The sequence below is a fragment of the Scyliorhinus canicula genome, chromosome 7, assembly GCF_902713615.1.
Source record: "Scyliorhinus canicula chromosome 7, sScyCan1.1, whole genome shotgun sequence".
In the NCBI taxonomy this organism is placed as follows: Eukaryota; Metazoa; Chordata; class Chondrichthyes; order Carcharhiniformes; family Scyliorhinidae; genus Scyliorhinus; species Scyliorhinus canicula.
The window spans coordinates 158,117,842-158,135,193 of record NC_052152.1 but is presented as its reverse complement, the minus strand read 5'-3'; the positions used below and the strand labels follow the sequence as shown (position 1 = coordinate 158,135,193).

At 49.8% G+C, this 17,352-nt stretch overlaps 1 protein-coding gene across 2 annotated transcripts in view; it reads right to left on the bottom strand.

Moving 5' to 3' along the window:
- The window catches only part of dpm1 (dolichyl-phosphate mannosyltransferase subunit 1, catalytic), a 113,503-nt gene that overhangs the window by 25,720 nt on the left and 70,431 nt on the right, over nucleotides 1–17,352 (bottom strand). For both annotated transcript variants that reach the window (XM_038803141.1, XM_038803142.1), the window contains one exon: nucleotides 6,424–6,492. In XM_038803141.1, coding sequence (XP_038659069.1) covers nucleotides 6,424–6,492 — 69 coding nt within the window. The remainder of the gene's footprint in view (nucleotides 1–6,423; nucleotides 6,493–17,352) is intronic.

The window sequence follows — 17,352 nt, the reverse complement described above, 5'->3', positions numbered from 1 at the left end:
TCTTCACATTATGTATGTTCAGATAAGTCTCAAAGGTCACTAACATATCTGCCTCAATCACCTCACTTGACTGTGCATTCCAGGCCACCACCATCCTGTGTAAAAAGAACTTCCCCCGCACATCTCCACTGAACTTATCCTCCATCCCCACCTTGAACCCACCCCTCCCTTGTAATTGGCATTTCCGCCCTGGAAAAAAGCCTCCAATAGTTTACCCTCTCTAAACCACTAACAATCCCAGTTTATTCAATCTCTCATCAAAGCCATTATCATAGATTATCATAGAATTTACAGTGCAGAAGGAGGCCATTCGGACCATCGAGTCTGCACCGGCTCTTGGAAAGAGCACCCTACTACCCAAGGTCAACACCTCCACCCTATCCCCATAACCCAATAACCCCACCCAACACTAAGGGCAATTTTGGACACGAAGGGCAATTTATCATGGCCAATCAACCTAACCTGCACATCTTTGGACTGTGGGAGGAAACCGGAGCACCCAGAGGAAACCCAGGCACACACGGGGAGAACGTGCAGACTCCACACAGACAGTGACCCAAGCCGGGAATCGAACCTGGGACCCTGGAGCTGTGAAGCAATTGTGCTATGCACAATGCTACCGTGCTGCCCCTATTAGCCTCCTGGTAAATTTTTTCTGTACTCTCTCCAAAGCCTCCACATCCTTCTGGTAGTGTGGTGACCAGAATTGAACACAGTATTCCAAATGTGGCCTAACTAACGTGCTATATAACTGTAAAATAATTTGCCAGCTTTTATACTTTATGCCCTGTCCTATGAAGGCAAGTATGCCACATGCTTTCTTTACCACCATTTCCAGCTGCGCTGTCACTTTTAAGGATCTGGGCATGGTGGACCTGCGCGTCCAGATCTGTCTATGTTCCTAATGGTTCTGCCATTTATTTTCTAGCTCCCATTTGAATTGTATCTTCCAAAATGCATCACCTCACATTTGTCCGGGTTAAGTTCAATTTGCCATTTCTCCACCCAATTTTGCAGTCTATCTATATCCTGCTGTATTCTCTGTGGGTTATCATCACCCTTCTGCCTTGTATATTGACCTGCTGACAGTGCCAATACAGGCCCATCACATTGGAGGGATACAACAAAGACCCTGGGAGGGCGTGTGGGGGGACAGGGGGTGGGTTGTGGAGAGTAGGAGCGATGTGATGATGACAGATGAAGCCACATCCTATGAGAACCAGGTGCGGATGAGGGCCTCTCTGGTCCTTCGGGCATGTCAGACCCTCGCCGCTACCACCTGTTCTCCATCCTCCAGGTCCTTCCCAGGCTCTTCCTCGGAGGTGGCCACATGTTCCTCCTCCTCCTCCAACTCCAGCATATTGTCCCACTGCTGTGCCAGATTGTGGAGGGCACAGCAGACCACCACAAGGGGCTATCTTCTGGGCGGTGTACAGTGCACCACCAAAGCGTTCCTCCTCCTCCTCCAATTCCAGGACATTGTCCCACTGCTGTGCCAGATTGTGGAGGGCAGACCATCTTCCACACTCCAATAGTTTTAATAATAAGATATTCGCACCTAGCAGAACCTGACCTCGGCAGCCCATAAAATAATAAGACCTTCAAAGGGACAGCTGACTGGTCTGCTTCAATACTGAGCCAAATGGAGGTTGGGTCCTTTTTTAACCCAGTCCCTTATAAACAGAAGATGAGAGGCTAATATGCAGGACCCCAGAGCCTCCAAGTTTGTAAAATTAATCTTATAACCGGAGAAGGTGCTAATTCTATTTACCATGTCAATTATAGTGGGAACTGAAACAACTGGCTTCGACACAAACAGCAGCACATCATCTTCATAAAGCGTGATCTTCTGCTGCTCTTCCCAAAGCACAACCCAGAGATCAAGGACCTTGCATAATAGTCTCTGCAAAAGGCTCTATGGCCAAAGTGAACAGCAAAGAGAACAGGGGGCAGCCCTGCCTAGTCCTTCTCTGAAGACCAAAATTCTCAGATCTGTAAGCACTGCCGCTAAAGGCCTTTTGTACAACACCTGAATACACTTGACATATTCCTCACCTAGCCCAAATCTCCACAATGTATAAATTAAATAATTCCACTCCATGCTGTCAAAAGCCTTCTCTGCATCCAAGATGATTAACCCATCCATCGCCCGCTTCTAGAAAACTTAAATCACATTCAGTAACCTTCTGACATTGCGAGAAAACCAACCCCTTATGAACTCCAACTGGACCTCCCGGATGATTAATGGGAAAATTATCCCTTTAACCGTCATGCCAACAACTTCGACAACAATTTCAAATCCGCATTTAAAAGAGAGATTGACCTACAGGAGGCATACTCCTCCAGCTTCTTGTCTGCCTGCAAAAATCAGGGAAATATTTGCTTCCCTGAGCATTCGTGGTAAGAGACATGTCTCAAAAGAATGACAGATGATCTATTGACAGGTCCTTAAATTTGCTTCAAAAGTCACACCCAAAGTCACCTGGCCAGTGGTTTTGCCCGGCTGAAGCTCTCTGACGGCTAAAGCCACCTTACCTCAAGAAACTGGAGCAATAATGTGGGAATTTGAAGCCTTCTCAGGATACAAACTAAACCTGAGTAGGAGCGAAATCTTCCCGGTCAATCCCCAGGGAGGAGAGACAGAGCTGGGAACGTTAACGTTCAAGTTGGCCCAAACTAAGTTTAGGTACCTGGGGATCCAGATGGCCCGGCTCCACAATTTGAACCTAACCAGTTTGGTGGAAGGGGTGAAGAGAGACCTGCAACGGTTGGACTCACTCCTGCTCTCCCTAGCGGAGAGAGTGCAGACGATAAAAACGAACGTCCTGGCGAGGTTCGTGTTTTGGTTGCGGCCCTCTCCCTCCCCAAATTGTTCTTCATCAAGGTAGAGAAGCTGATCTCAGCCTTCATGGACGGGGAAGAATCCACAGATTCATACTACCGTCTTGCAGAGGGGAAGACACTCGGAAGGTCTGGCACTGCCAAGTTCCTGTACTATTGGGCAGCAAATGTGGAAAGGGTATGGGGTTGGCTTGGGGAGCCAGGGGTGGAGTGGGTGCAGATGGAGGAAGCTTCTTGTGTAGGGACATCCCCACTCCCAGCCAGGTTCTTGACGAGCCCAGTGGTGGTAGTATCATTAAAGCCTGGAACCAACTCCGACACCACTTGAGGGAGATGTCCATCTGGGCACCAATCTGTAACAACCATAGATTCATTCCAGCGGTGATGGATGCAATCTACAAAACCTGGAGGGGTGCGGGGTGATGAGGTTCTGGGACATGTACATGGACTGTCTGTTGGCAAACCTGGAGGAACTAATGAGAACTTCCGGAAGGGAGCAAGTTCACATACCTCCCAGATACAGGAATTCCTCCATAGGGAGGCCCTCTCGTACCCTCAGCTGCCTAAGCACACCTTGCTAGACATTGATATCGCAGATGAGTTGGGAAAGGGAACGGGCGCAGACATATATGGGCGACTGCTGGAGGAAGTAAGAGTCCTGCTGGATGAAACGGTGCAGAGGTGGAAGAAAGAATTACGCCTTGAGCTAGAGAGATGACTCTGGAGCGAGATTCACTATAAAGTAAACTCCACCTCCTTGTGTGCCAGGCTGGGTCTGAAGGCGGTACACAGGGGCCAGCTGACCAAAGCATGCCTGAGGATAAATGTGAGAGATGTCAGAGGGGCCAGCTAACCACACCCACATATCTGGTCAAATTCTGGGCCATCTCCTTTGAGACCATGTCCAAGGATGTGGGGGTTAGGATAGAGCCATGGGGGACAGACTTGCAACCTTGGGAAGAGCTGACTGAGAGACTAGAACTCTGACATTTACAAGTTAAACTTTCTCCGCAAAGAGATCCCCGAGAGAAACAATGTTGGAGGAGCTACTAGATGCAGACAGCGGGGAAAAGGGAACTACAAGGACATATACGGACGACTTTTAAAAAGGATGTGCTCATCACTGGAAGGAACGAGGCAGAAATGGGAGGAAGAATTAGGGCCGGAAGTAGGGTGGCGAAGCACTGAGCAGGGCCAACTCCCCCTCCTGCGTAAAGCTAAGCCTCATGCAGTTTAAAGTGGTGCACAGGGCACACCTGACAAAATCCCATATGAGCAGGTTCTTCCTGCTGTGTCCTGAAGTGGAGGACGAGTGTGAATGGTGCCAGGGAGGTCCCGAATTTCTCCATCTGGAGAAGATCAAATACACCGTCCGAGGGTTGGACGAGTGCTTCCACAAAGCGTGGCAGCAATTCATCAGCTTGTTCCTGTTTTGAAGACAACAACGGATAGAATGGTGGGGTGTGGGGGTGGGAGGAGAGTCACATGGAGACCGCCAGGGCCACAGAAAGCCGATAGGAATGAGGGTGGGGGGAGGACGGCAACAGGGGGGAGACCTCCAAGGGAATGCCAGGAGGGAACCCAGGCAGAGAACCAGAAGACCCCTCACAAAACAAACCATCTACAGTGAAGGGCATAAAATAGAATCCAAAGACAGTAGAAAAGGGAGAGGAGAAACAAACTGGGGGGGGGGTTGAAGGAGCTGTCAAAATGGAACACAATGTGTAAATTGTAAATAATAACCGTTCCATCCATCTCGTAGTGTAAAAATGTCACATTTAATGAAAATATTTATTTTTAAAAAAGGATGGAGCCATGGCCACTGGTGGCAATCTTCGGGGTGTCAGATCAACTGGAGGTTTTTGACTGGAAGAAGGCTGACATCTTGGCCCAGTGATGAATCCTACTTGAGTGGAGATCGGCAACGCCACCTAGGGGCTCAGATTGGCTGGCGGACCTGGAGAAAATCAAATTTGCTATAAGGGGGTCAGAGGAAGTGTTCCGCTCCAGGTGGAGGCAGTTCATCGCCATCTTCGAGGACCAGTTCATGTCATGACCAGCAACTTCTGATTGGGGGGGGAGGGGGGTTTGTTGACGCTGCCAAATCAAAAGCGAACAACTGTTTGTACGACATATACCTTTTTTGTATTGATGCCCATGAGGTCTTTGTTGTTGTGTTTTGCCATGTTTGAAATAAAAAGATATTTTTTAGAAAACATGCTTTCAGCAGCAGTTTGCCGCTAGACATGATTTCACGGGCAACCAGCGTGAAATGGATGCTGGAAAATACTCAGCCCTACTGGTGAGGGCGGGCGCTGAGAAAACGGAACGGGCGGGCTGGCACTTTCAATTTGCTCCCTCAGGATGACCGTCATTGCAGAGCTGATACAGGGAGTTGTACGATTATAGGAAATAAAGTGTGATAGAAAAACTATGCAAATAGTGTCGAAGTAGCACATGAGAACACAAACCTTCGTCCCCAGACATCCTTCAAATTTTATTTCAGCCTGGACACTTCAACCTGCCCTGGATCAGGATTGAAGCTAAAACGTAAAGGCTGCCTTGTTAATCGGTCTGCCCAAATCTAAAAGCACGTAAAATTGCATTCAATTGACCCTTTAATGGCTTGTTTGTTGGTGTGTGTGCTTTTGACTCCCGCATGTGCCAAATATGAAATGTTGCATGAGTGCATAATTACGGTAGGAAGTGCAACGTCTTCATGCCATGTCACACACTTCTGAGTCAGGCACCACCCTGCTCGAGCAACGTAAAATTCTATCCCATATATAGCCATGTAAAATTCAATGTAAAAGTCAACTCCATGATTTTCAGCAAAACAAAAAGCATAACTTTTAATTTACCTAGTGTAAAAATTGACTCTTGTAAATATATGAATACATTTTAAATAATTATATATAGGCTGTATTGTTACAAAATAAATAAGTGTTAGATAATTCCCATACCTGCCTCCCCGAACAGGCGCCAGAATATGGCGACTAGGGGCTTTTCACAGTAACTTCACTGGAGCCTACTTGTGATAATAAGCTATTATTATTAATTAAGATGAATTCCTCAGTGTTGTTGATTTTTACTTTATTCCATTGCAATGGTCTTTTTTGGATTTCATTTAGGCGCAAATCAAGAACATACATCAACCCTCAAAACATTGCCCATGTAAAAGTCGATCCCATGACCTTTGGGCTCAAAAATTGGTGTCAAAAGTTTAACTTTTGCACAGGTATATATGGTAAAAATGCTGATATGAAAATCTTCTGTCATTCCACTCTACCCATACCAGAAACGGATGGCTCCGAGTCCGATGTATGTCAGCTAGCTGCTCTGCAAGATCAGTGGAATATAAAATTTAGTATTGGAAGATTAATCCCGAATTATGTTCATTAAAGAAAGGTTAACTTTTATTCTTCACCATTCCCAATACAGTAGTCATAATTAGCTTAATGTGAAGGCTGTACTTTTGGCTGTGGTTTTATAACTGTATATACACTCTTTTACATGCCCTGAGGTTATAGAATTACACCCACACAAATGTAGATCAGCAGATACATTAAACCACATTCTTACCTGAAGCTACCTGTCAAGTCTGAAGCACCTGGTCTCAATAAAACCTGAGTGACGAAATTTGCTCCACGGCTGCATTAAAGAACAAAGTGAATAAATACAAACTAAAAACAAAGTGATGTCATTTGATTAACCTTTGAGTATTCAGAGTCAACGTTTGTTCAAATTTCACACTTAGCAGCTGAATAAATTAAGATTTAAAAATAGAACATGCAAACAGATTAATCCATCGTAAAATATGTATGTAAACGTTACAATTAGATTTTTTTGGTAGATGAAAAAAGTATAAAATTCACAAGATTAGATCACAAGTAAAATTGTGTGTCTAATTTTTGGCACGGGTTGGGATGGAGCTTGCAAATCGGCACACTGACCGATGGTGCAGACTTTCACACCCACCTGCCTCCATAGTCGCTCCATTCAGGAACTGAAAATCTTGCTCCAAGTATCAACACCGCGCCTGGCTCTGCATGATATGCCTCCAGCACTCAAATGTCACAAACTTATTTTGCGGTTACACCAATTTGCATTTGAGATTTCAAAGAGTGACTGCAGCACTAATAACAAGTCTGACTTTTTGACTCTTATTGTTGAAATAAAATTCAATAATTTCTACCAAATTAAATTTAATGCAAGAAATAAGAAACTTCAATCCACTTCATCATGGAAATTTTGTCCATCCTCTTCCAAGATAATTTCAGATGAGGACGGCAATTCAGCCCACCATAACACTATCCAGTAAAAAGTCAAGCCCTATCCTCCTGCACTGTTGCAGCATCTAGCACTTTTTGAAATTATTGTAGTTTTTTTTGCCCCTATTGCTCTATCTGGATCTCCATTCCATGTAGTAACACAAATCCTAAATGTATCCTGTACTGGTTTGAATAAGAGTCTCTTTATCTCATTCTCACAAATTGGCTGACGCATTTTCCAGGTTTACTTTTTCAGTCCTGTTAGCCGTCTCAATTTCTATATTCACTTTGAAGATCTCATGTTTTTCAGCACTGAGCTTTTCTGGTCTTTCCTCATAACTCTGATCTTTGACACTAGGGGAAAGATTTTACCTTTTGAGTCAAACACTGATATCGGGGATTACAAGCCTACACATGTGGAAAACTATCACCTGTCAGTGATTTTCCTGAACTGGCCAATTAGTGGCCAGAGGGCAGGGTCACCGACCAGTTAAGGATAGTGGAATATCAATGGGAAGCTTTCCAGCATAGAAGGAGAAAATAGCCTGCATTTCAGGTGAGAGAGGGTGAGCCTCTATTTTGGGCACCTTCTCTCCAACTTTTTAAAACTTTCGTTAAAAAATGGACTCAGCAGCTAGGCCATTATTGGGCAAGGCCCCCTCCAAAGGCACTTAAATTACAGAGAATGGGCAGGAAAGTGGAGTTGAGGTCAAGAGGTGATCAGCCATGATCGTACCAAATGGCAGAGCAGGCTCGCGGGGCTGAATTGCCTACCCCTCCTAGGAGTAGGTGGAGAGAGCTTCAAAGCCTGTCTGGCTACTACTTCACTGGTCTGCTTCTGGGAAGTCACCTCTAGTTAGTTGGCCATGTCCCTGATGAGCCAAGGGAGCTTGCAGACTGAGGGGGAAATTTCAGGCTAAGTATGCTCAATTGGCTACCTGCCTCTACTGGCAGATAGCTCTTTGGCCCCCGATTGTGCTGTGAGAAAATGGCCTAGGTTGGGATGGAGCTCGTAAATTAGCACACTGGCAGATGGTGCAGATTTTCACACTCGCCTGCCTCCATACCTGCTCCCATTGGAGACTGATAATCCTGCCCCAAATGTCAAAGCCACCCGTGGCTCTGCTCTGCACTGTCTCCAGGACTCAAAAGCTTGTCAAGAATTAGACACAGTACTCACCATATGTTATGAACAATGCACTGCAGTCTGACCATAACTTCTACTGTTTTAATCGTCAACATACCGCCTTTGCTAATTGCTGCTCTGTATTGGTTGGACCCATTGAGCACCAAGTCCATTCATACAAAAGCCTCTTTCATTTTCAAAAAAAATACTCTCCTCTATGCTTCAATTCTGAGCATTGCAATTCAGGGGGAGGGTACCAAAATAGGGCCAGAGCAAGTTAAGTTTGAAAGATGGAATCTGGAATTGGTGGATCTGGGCTGAAGGGAAAATAAATGAGGTTCTCTCTCAGTGATCATTTCTACAGACTTGAAAAACAAGTGGTCAAGCAGTTGAATCAAGAACTTCTCTCAAATAAGATCCTAGTTATCCTTTTAAGAACATAATAACTAGGAGGGGTAGGCAATTCAGCCCCGCGAGCCTGCTCTGCCATTTGGTACGATCATGGCTGATCGCCTCTTGACCTCAACTCCACTTTCCTGCCCTTCTCCGTAACTCTTCAACCCGATACTAATTAAGAATCTATCTCTTCCTCAAATTTACTCAATGACCCAGCATCCACTGCACTCTGGGGTAGCGAATTCCATAGATTCACGACACTTTAATTTCTCCCCCATCTATTTTAAATCTGCTACCTCTTATCCTAAAACTATGACCTGTTGTTCTAGGTTGCCCTACATGAGGAAGCATCCACTGTACATCTACCTTGTCAATGCCTTTTATCATATACCTCAATTAGATCTCTCATTCTTCTAAACTCGAGAGTATAGGCCTAAACTACTCAATCTCGCTTCATAAGACAAACCCTTTATCTCTAGAATCAATCTAATGAATCTCCTCTGAACTGTCTCTAATGCAACTACATCCCCCCTCACTGTACACACTGTACACAGTACTCCAGGTACGGTCTCACCAATACCTTGGGGGCGATTCTCCCATGCCGCGCCATCCGGGAGAATTGATGGTCACGCCATTTTTTTGCACGACACCGGTCCGACGCCGTCCCGCCATTCTCCCAACTGGCGGGGACGGCTTCATCGAGGTCGGCGTCGCGAACGCCGGAGAATCCGCCGAGAAGGCAGTCGAGCTGATTCACTCAGCCCCCTGCTATTCTCCGGCCCGGATAGGCCGAAGTCCCGTCAGGCCGTTGCCGTTCACCCCTGCAAAATAAATTTGTCAGCCAGTTGTTCTGGCTAACAAAGCGGATGAGGGAGGTGAGTAGACAGGCCCTTCCCAAGAACCAGGATCCACGGCCGGTGCTGGCGGTTGGGGGGGGAGGGAGGAAGTGAGGGAGGGGCCGAGTGGGGAAGGGGGGAAGGGAGGGAGTGGGTAGAGTGGAGGGAGTGGGTAGAGTGGAGGGAGTGGGGAAGGGGAAAGGGCGGAGGGAGAGGGGAAGGGGGGACGAGTGGGGGAATGGGGAAGAGGTGGGGAAAGAGGAAGGGAGGGAGTGGGGAAGGGAGGGAGTGGGGAAGGGAGGGAGTGGGGAAGGGAGGGAGTGGGGAAGGGAGGGAGTGGGGAAGGAAGGGAGGGGGGAAGGAAGGGAGGGGGAAGGAAGGGAGGGAGGGGGAGGGAGAGGAGGGAGGGAGGGGGAGGGGGAGGAGGGAGGGCGGGAGGGGGAGGAGGGAGGGAAGGAGGGAAGGAGGGAGGGAGGGAGGGAGGGAGGGAGGGAGGGAGGGAGGGAGGGAGGGAGGGAGGGAGGGAGGGGGAGGGAGGGAGGGAGGGGGGAGGGAGGGAGGGAGGGGGGAGGGAGGGAGGAGGGGGGAGGGAGGGGGGAGGGGGAGGGAGGGAGGGAGGGAGGGAGGGAGGGGGGAGGGAGGGAGGGGGGAGGGAGGAAGGGAGGGAGGGAGGGGGGAGGGAGGGAGGGAGGGAGGGGGAGGGAGGAAGGGAGGGAGGAGGGGGGAGGGAGGGAGGGGGGAGGGAGGGAGGGGGAGTGGGGAAGGGAGGGAGTGGGAAGGGGGAGTGGGAAGGGAGGGAGTGGGGGGGGGAGAGTGGGGAAGGGAGGGAGTGGGGGGAGTGGGGAAGGAGGGAGTGGGGAAGGAAGGGAATGGGGGGAGTGGGGAAGGGAGGGAATGGGGGGAGTGGGGAAGGGAGGGAATGGGGGAGTGGGGAAGGGAGGGAATGGGGGGAGTGGGGAAGGGAGGGAGTGGGGGGAGGTGGGGAAGGGAGGGAATGGGGGGAGTGGGGAAGGGAGGGAATGGGGGAGTGGGGAAGGGAGGGAATGGGGGGAGTGGGGAAGGGAGGGAATGGGGGGAGTGGGGAAGGGAGGAATGGGGGGAGTGGGGAAGGGAGGGAGTGGGGGGAGTGGGGAAGGGAGGGAGGGAGTGGGGAAGGGAGGGAGTGGGGGGAGTGGGGAAGGGAGGGAATGGGGGAGTGGGGAAGGGAGGGAAGGGAGGGAGTGGGGGAGTGGGGAAGGGAGGGAGTGGGGGGGGGGGGCGAGTGGGGAAGGGGAAAGGGGGAGGGGGTTAGTTTGTAGTACTTTGTGAATGAGTAGATATTACGGTCGGACCTGGAACCACGTGGGACTGGGGGAGGACATGCCTTCCCAGTGAGGGTGAAGGTTACGGTTGCCCTGAATTTCTTTGCGACCGGCTCCTTCGAGTCGCCAAGCGGGGACATCTGCAGGATCAGTCAGGCCTCGATGCACTGGTGCATCCGGGCAGTAACCGATGGCCTCTATTCAGTTGCGGGACGGTACATCAATTTCCCGGGGGACCACGCGCACCAGGCTGCCAGGACTTTGCAATTCGCCGCGGTGGCCAGCATACCGATGGTACAGGGCGTTGTGGATGGTGTGTATGTCAACCTGCGTGCACCAACGCAGGACAGGGACGTCTTCCTAAACAGGAAGGGGTCATACTCGATGGTGGTGTGAGAATTATGCACGTGTGCGCCCAGTATCCGGGAAGCGTGCAGGACGCCTTTATATTGGCTCAGTCGTACATCCCAGCTATTTTCGAGGGTCACCAACCCCGGATGAGGGGCTGGTTGGTGGGCGACAGGGGTTATCCGCTGCGGCCGTGGCTGATGACGCCCATACAGAGGCCACAGACCAACGCAGAGCGCCGGTACAGTGAGGCCCATGCAGCAACCAGGGGTATCGTTGAGAGGTGCTTCGGCCTCCTTAAATGAGGTTCGGGTGCCTGGACCGCTCAGGAGGGGCGCTGCAGTACGACTCCGATAGGGTCAGAAGGTAGCCTGCTGCTTGCTGTACAACATCGCCCGTAAGAGGGGCGATGTGATGGAGGAGGAGGACGCAGGTGAGGCCGAAGAGGCCAGTGACACTGATCAGGAAGAGGAGGAGGGGGAAGAGGGGGGGGGGGGGGGGGGGGAGAGAGGAGGAGAGGGAGGAGGAAGGGGAGAAGGATGGGAGGGCGGCATGGCACAGACACCATCGGGGCCCGGGATATGGCCGCACGGCGTCACCGATTGGGACAGTGGGCACGCGATGCGTTGATCGCCGTGCGATTCGTTCACTAGGGGGAGGGCATTGTTGTTCAGGGCATTGGCACCATTGACCACGCGCACTGGCATCACCCAGCACCCCCCTCAGAACCCTACCAGACACGGCACCGCCTTCACGCTACACTACACCTGCGGCACCTCGTCACGGTCGGTAGACTGCTACCTCCGTAAGCGGGTGCGAACACTGCCATGTTGGATGATGACAACCCGCTCTGCGATGAGCTGTGAGCTACAGATCGCTATTGACCGTCTGACTCATGGCCATATCTGAACACTACCACCTCGGTGTCGCTTCTATGCATCACGGACACTCCATCACATGTCCATGTGGGGAAGCGGGCGTCGTCGCACTGAGGACAAGGAATGGTTGGGGTGGGGGTGGGTGGCACTCCCGGCCTCACCCTTGCGATGATCCTCCGCCAGCATCGTCAGCGGGCACCCTCACTTCCTCCTCCGCTCACCCCCCCCCGGCACCGGAAATAGGACAGACGCATGGAGGTTCGGTGTAGCTACTTTTATAGTGACATTGAAACGCACGTGCCCTAGCCCCTATGACTAATCCGTGCCCTGCACCCGTGCCGACTTACTAAGTGTCTAACGTTTTGGCCTTACGGACCCTACCACTACGTCTAGGTGTCTCCCCAGATGGTACATCAGGAGTGGAGGTGAACTGCTGAGAATCCTGCCCTTCGACGTTGCTCTACGTCGGCGAGCGCTTCCTGGGATGGGCCAGGCTGCTCGGCGGGCGTGCTGGATGGCGTGCTGCCACCCTCCTCTGCCCGCTGCCCACCAGATGCACCAGGGGCAGGACAGAGGGAGTGCGAGTGTTCCAGTCCCTCCCTTGCTGTGGTTACCAGGACCTCCTTCTCCCTCGGGGAGCCAGTTGGCCCCCGGGCCTCTCTAAGGGACGATAGTGCGCGCGGAGGCAAGCCCCAATGCACCACCGAAACCTGGCGCTGCCAGTCCTGGAGGCCCGCTGTGGAATCAACCAGGGTCTGAACGTTACCGGCGATGAAGCTAAGGGAGCGACAGTGCTGCCTCCCGCTGGGTCTGGGCGACGCCGTCCATCACATGGACACGGTCGCCAATGCTCTCAGCGATGGCCTGCTGGGACTGGGCCACGGCATGTTGGGATAGGGCCATAGCCTGCTGAGACTAGTGTAGCCATCTGGGATGGCCACTTCCAGAATACAAAATGGACGCTTGCAAAGAATGGAGGGAACTGTGGACAATGTTAGGAAAGCAAGCAGGGGCAGCACGGTGGCCTAGTGGTTAGCACAACCGCCTCACGGAGCTGAGGTTCCAGGTTCGATCCCGGCTCTGAGTCACTGTCTGTGTGGAGTTTGCACATTCTCCCCGTGTCTGCGTGGGTTTCGCCCCCGCAACCCAAAAATGTGCAGAGTAGGTGGATTGGCCACGCTAAATTGCCCCTTAATTGGAAAAAATAATTGGGTAATCTAAATTTATAAAAAAAAAAGGAAAACAAGCAGGCACAGAGCCTGCATGCATATTGGAGGCAGCTCCCAGACGGAATTGAAACTATAGGTCAATTAGCATATTGATGGCCCATCTCCGGGAACAAAGGAAAGACACTCAAGCAACGGATACTGTTTCAGGCATCCCGACGCCAGTTCCCCAAACCGAAAGCCCAAACAAAGCCAAGCCAATGGTCACCTAAGACACGCCCAGCCATCAGGTCAATACTGGTCAAGATCGATAACAGTGATTGAGAAGCGGCCCAATTAATTGGGGCCAAGTTTAAGGCCCGCCTAAAAGCACGCAAAGCCCCTCCAGGTATAAGAAGGAACCCCCACGAGAAATCTGCTCTCTTGGAATTGGCTCTCAAAGCGGAGAGACCCTTCCACCAGCATCACCAGAAGCAAGTATGTTCAAGGTCAACGCTCGCTACCAGACGGACGACCTTAGCTGTTCTCCTGTACCTCTTCGAACCCAACAACCTCAGATCCGAACAACGGCCATTGTTCCTCTGACTGATTGGGCACCCGAAGTTAAGTATGGGCGTTAGCGTTAGAGATAGTTTAGTTTGTAGTATTTTGTGCATGAGTAGATATTACTGTGTGTAAATAAATAGTATTGACTTTGAACTAACTAACTGGTGTATTGGCTCTTTGATCAGTATTCGGATTTGAACCTTGTGGAGGTATCGAGAGGTACCTGGCGACTCTAAAGCAAACATAATTAGGATTGAGAAAGGCGACCACATTGACTGCCATATTTATAACCAAATAAATATAGCAACACTGGACAAGACTCCGGAGTGCGGCGGCAATGTCCATGTGGCTCTGGAGCATGGCTGCCTGTGAGTGCGCAGCCCTGTTATGGGCCACGGATGACGCATGCGCACTAAGCCCCACGCCCTGAAGAACCTGACCCATGGCCGAAACCATTTCCCCCATTGCCTCTATCGCGGACGCCACCCGTGCGGTGTCGGCCTGGGTTGCAGCCATGACCGGCACCACTCCCTGCTCGTGGACGGACTCCTCCAGCTGCGCCTGCTGTTGCCGGAAGATAGCCGTCATCCCATCGTCTAGTCCCTGGGGCGGCGATTGCATCGGGCCTGTGGTTGGGCCTGGAATGGCCAGGAAACCAGGAGCCGTCTGGGCAGCAGCTGGGTGCTGGGCCTGGCCTGCCCTCTGACTGCCCAGGCCCTCGGCTGCTCCTACCTCCACCTGCTGTACCGGCTCGACTGTGGTGCGCACCAGTATGTGAACCAGAAGCCTCGTCACTAACTTGCCCAACCGAGGTGAGTGTATCTGCGATGTTGGAGGGTGTGGTTTGACAGCAGTGCCGCCGCCGCTAGGTCCTCGTCTGTCCCGAGCTCTGTCTCCTGTGTGGAACCGTGGCCCGGTTCATTGGAACCACGGCCAATGCCAGGTGCCGTGCCCCTGTGCCTCGAATGCCGCAACGTCCTCTGTGCGTCACCGTCCGGGCTTGCTGTCCCCTCCTCGTCCATCACACTGTCATACAAGTCAATATCGTCCGTCCTGACATCTCTGTCTGCTCTCTGTGCGTCAGGCCTCGACTTGCCGGCATCAGAGGGTGCCCCTCCTGCCCGTGGTCCTTCCCGTCTGTCCGGTTCGACAATGTGGCTGGAAGAGGTTGGGGCTGTGGGTTAGGTACGTTTTGGCGCCAGCCGTTTTGGCGCTGGCTGTTTTGGCGCCGGACGTTTTGGCCATAATAACATTTCTTTATTTGTAAATTAGCCTCAGTTGAGTTGGCTGCTGGTGCGGGTCCGCTGTCACAAGTGTTTCGTTCTATCACCATCTTTTTATATATTTTTTAACTAAACCAATTCGCATACCCATATGATGGCTGAGGAAGTATCAACGAAACGTGGTAAAGAAAAATTTGTTCATAACGGATTCCTTTACGTCTTTGACAAAACAAGCAAAGGTGACAGCGAAGTGAAATTTTGGCGTTGTGAGCAAAAAAAACCGGTGCAAAGCACGGCTCCATACTAAAGCTGCAAACGTGGTGAGGCAGCTGAACAGCCATTCGCATGATGCTTCTGCTGCACTAGTAGAGGTTGCACTCGTGAAAACTAAAATAAAAAAGAGAGCACAGGAAACCCTTGAGGCACCGACTGTAGTTGTTAATGAATGTTTGACAGACATATCCCAAGCTAGTCTACCAGCCATTCCTAATTGCTTTGAGGAGAATGATAAGCAGAAAGCGTAATTATGTATTGAACTAATCCAAGTGATTTACAACAATTGATTGTGCCAGAATGCTACAGGATATATGTCCCTCAACCAGGAGTGGAAGAAAATTTTTTACTTTGTGATAGCGGACCAGGTCACGACCGGATATTAATCTTCGGAAGACAGAGCTGGCTACAGCACTTATTGACATCTGATATGTGGTTTGCAGATGGCACATTCAGTATTGCTCCCAGCCTCTTTTCTCAGATTTATGTAATTATGGTAAAAAAACACGGAGGAGATACTCCTACGGTTTATGCTCTTTTGCCCAACAAGCAATGCACCACATATGCGAGAATGTTCGCATTATTGAAAGAAATCGAACCCAACTTGAAACCCAGTTCAATCGTCTGTGATTATGAACAAGCTGCGCACAGTGCTATGAAAGACATATTCCCTGATGTTCAAATAAAAGGATGTTTTTTTCATTTAGCTCAAAATATGCAAAAACATCTAGCTAGTATGGGGTTCCGTAGTTTGTATAACACTGATCCAGATTTCGCGTTAAAAGCTAAAATGATTATTGCCATTGCCTTTGTACCTTTGAACAAAATCGATGAATATCTGGATGCTTTAGCGACCCAACTGCCGCAAGAACTTCAAGATTTACTTAACTGGTTTGAAGATACATATGTTGGTCGTCTGAACAGACGAGGAAATGGTAGACGAACACCTTAATTTCGCCCTGAGATTTGGAACCTTTATCAGAGAACATTAAACGGGGAAGACCGCACAAACAATAATGCGGAGGCAGCCCACCGTCGATTGAAATACGAACTTGGCATGCATCATCCCACCATATGGAAACTAATTGATGGCTTGCGTAAAGTACAGAAAGGTAGAGATGCATATTATGAAAGGCTACTAGCCGGCCATGAACCGCCACAAAAACTAAAAAAGTATAGAGATGCAGATAAAAGAATACATGAAACTGTTCTTAAATTTGAAAACATGGATGCTATCGAGTACTTGAGGAGCCTTGCTCATAATTACCAAATGAACTAAACTAAATGAACTAATTTAAGGTTTTTAACTAAATGAACTCATTTAAGGTTTTTAATTTACAATAAAGTTAGTTTAAAAACTTTTTAAAGCTCATCTTTTAATTTACAGTTTTAAGCTTGCTTTTAAGTCCTTCCTTCGAATAATACTGAATCTTGCAACAATTTACTTGCAACAATTTACTAGCCACAAAAACTAAAAAAAATTCTGCCGTCTGCGCCCAAACGGCCACGCCAAATTGGCTGCGCCCAATTGTCCCATGGCGCACAAACGGCCGCGCCAAAACGGCCGTGCCCAATTGTCCCATACCGGGGGCTGTACGGCGGTGTGTTGAACGGGCAGTAAATGGAACTACTATTTGGGGTCCTATGGACTACTCCCACCAGTATTTCTTTGCTATTTCTTATTTCTACCCAGACTGATTCCACATCTTGATCTCCACTGCCTACATAGTTTCTGGGGTTACTGGGTTACGGGGATAGGGTAGAGATGTGGGCTTGAGAAGGGTTTTCTTTGTAAGGGCCTGTGCAGACTTGATGGGCCGAATGACCTCCTTCTGCATTGTAAATTCTATGATTCTCCCGACAGCACTGATCTCTTCATTTACTAGCAAAGTTCCACCACTTCATTTTCCTTTCTGTCCACCTTCCAAAATAATAATCTTTATTTGTGTCACAAGTGGGCTGACACTGCAATGAAGTTACTGTGAACACCCCTTAGTCGCCACACTACGGCACCTGATCGGGTACACTGAGGGAGAATTCAGAATGTCTAATTCACTAACAAGCTTTTGGACTTGTGGGAGAAAACCGGAGCACCTGGAGGAAACCCACACAGACACAGGGAGAACGTGCAGACTCCACACAGACAG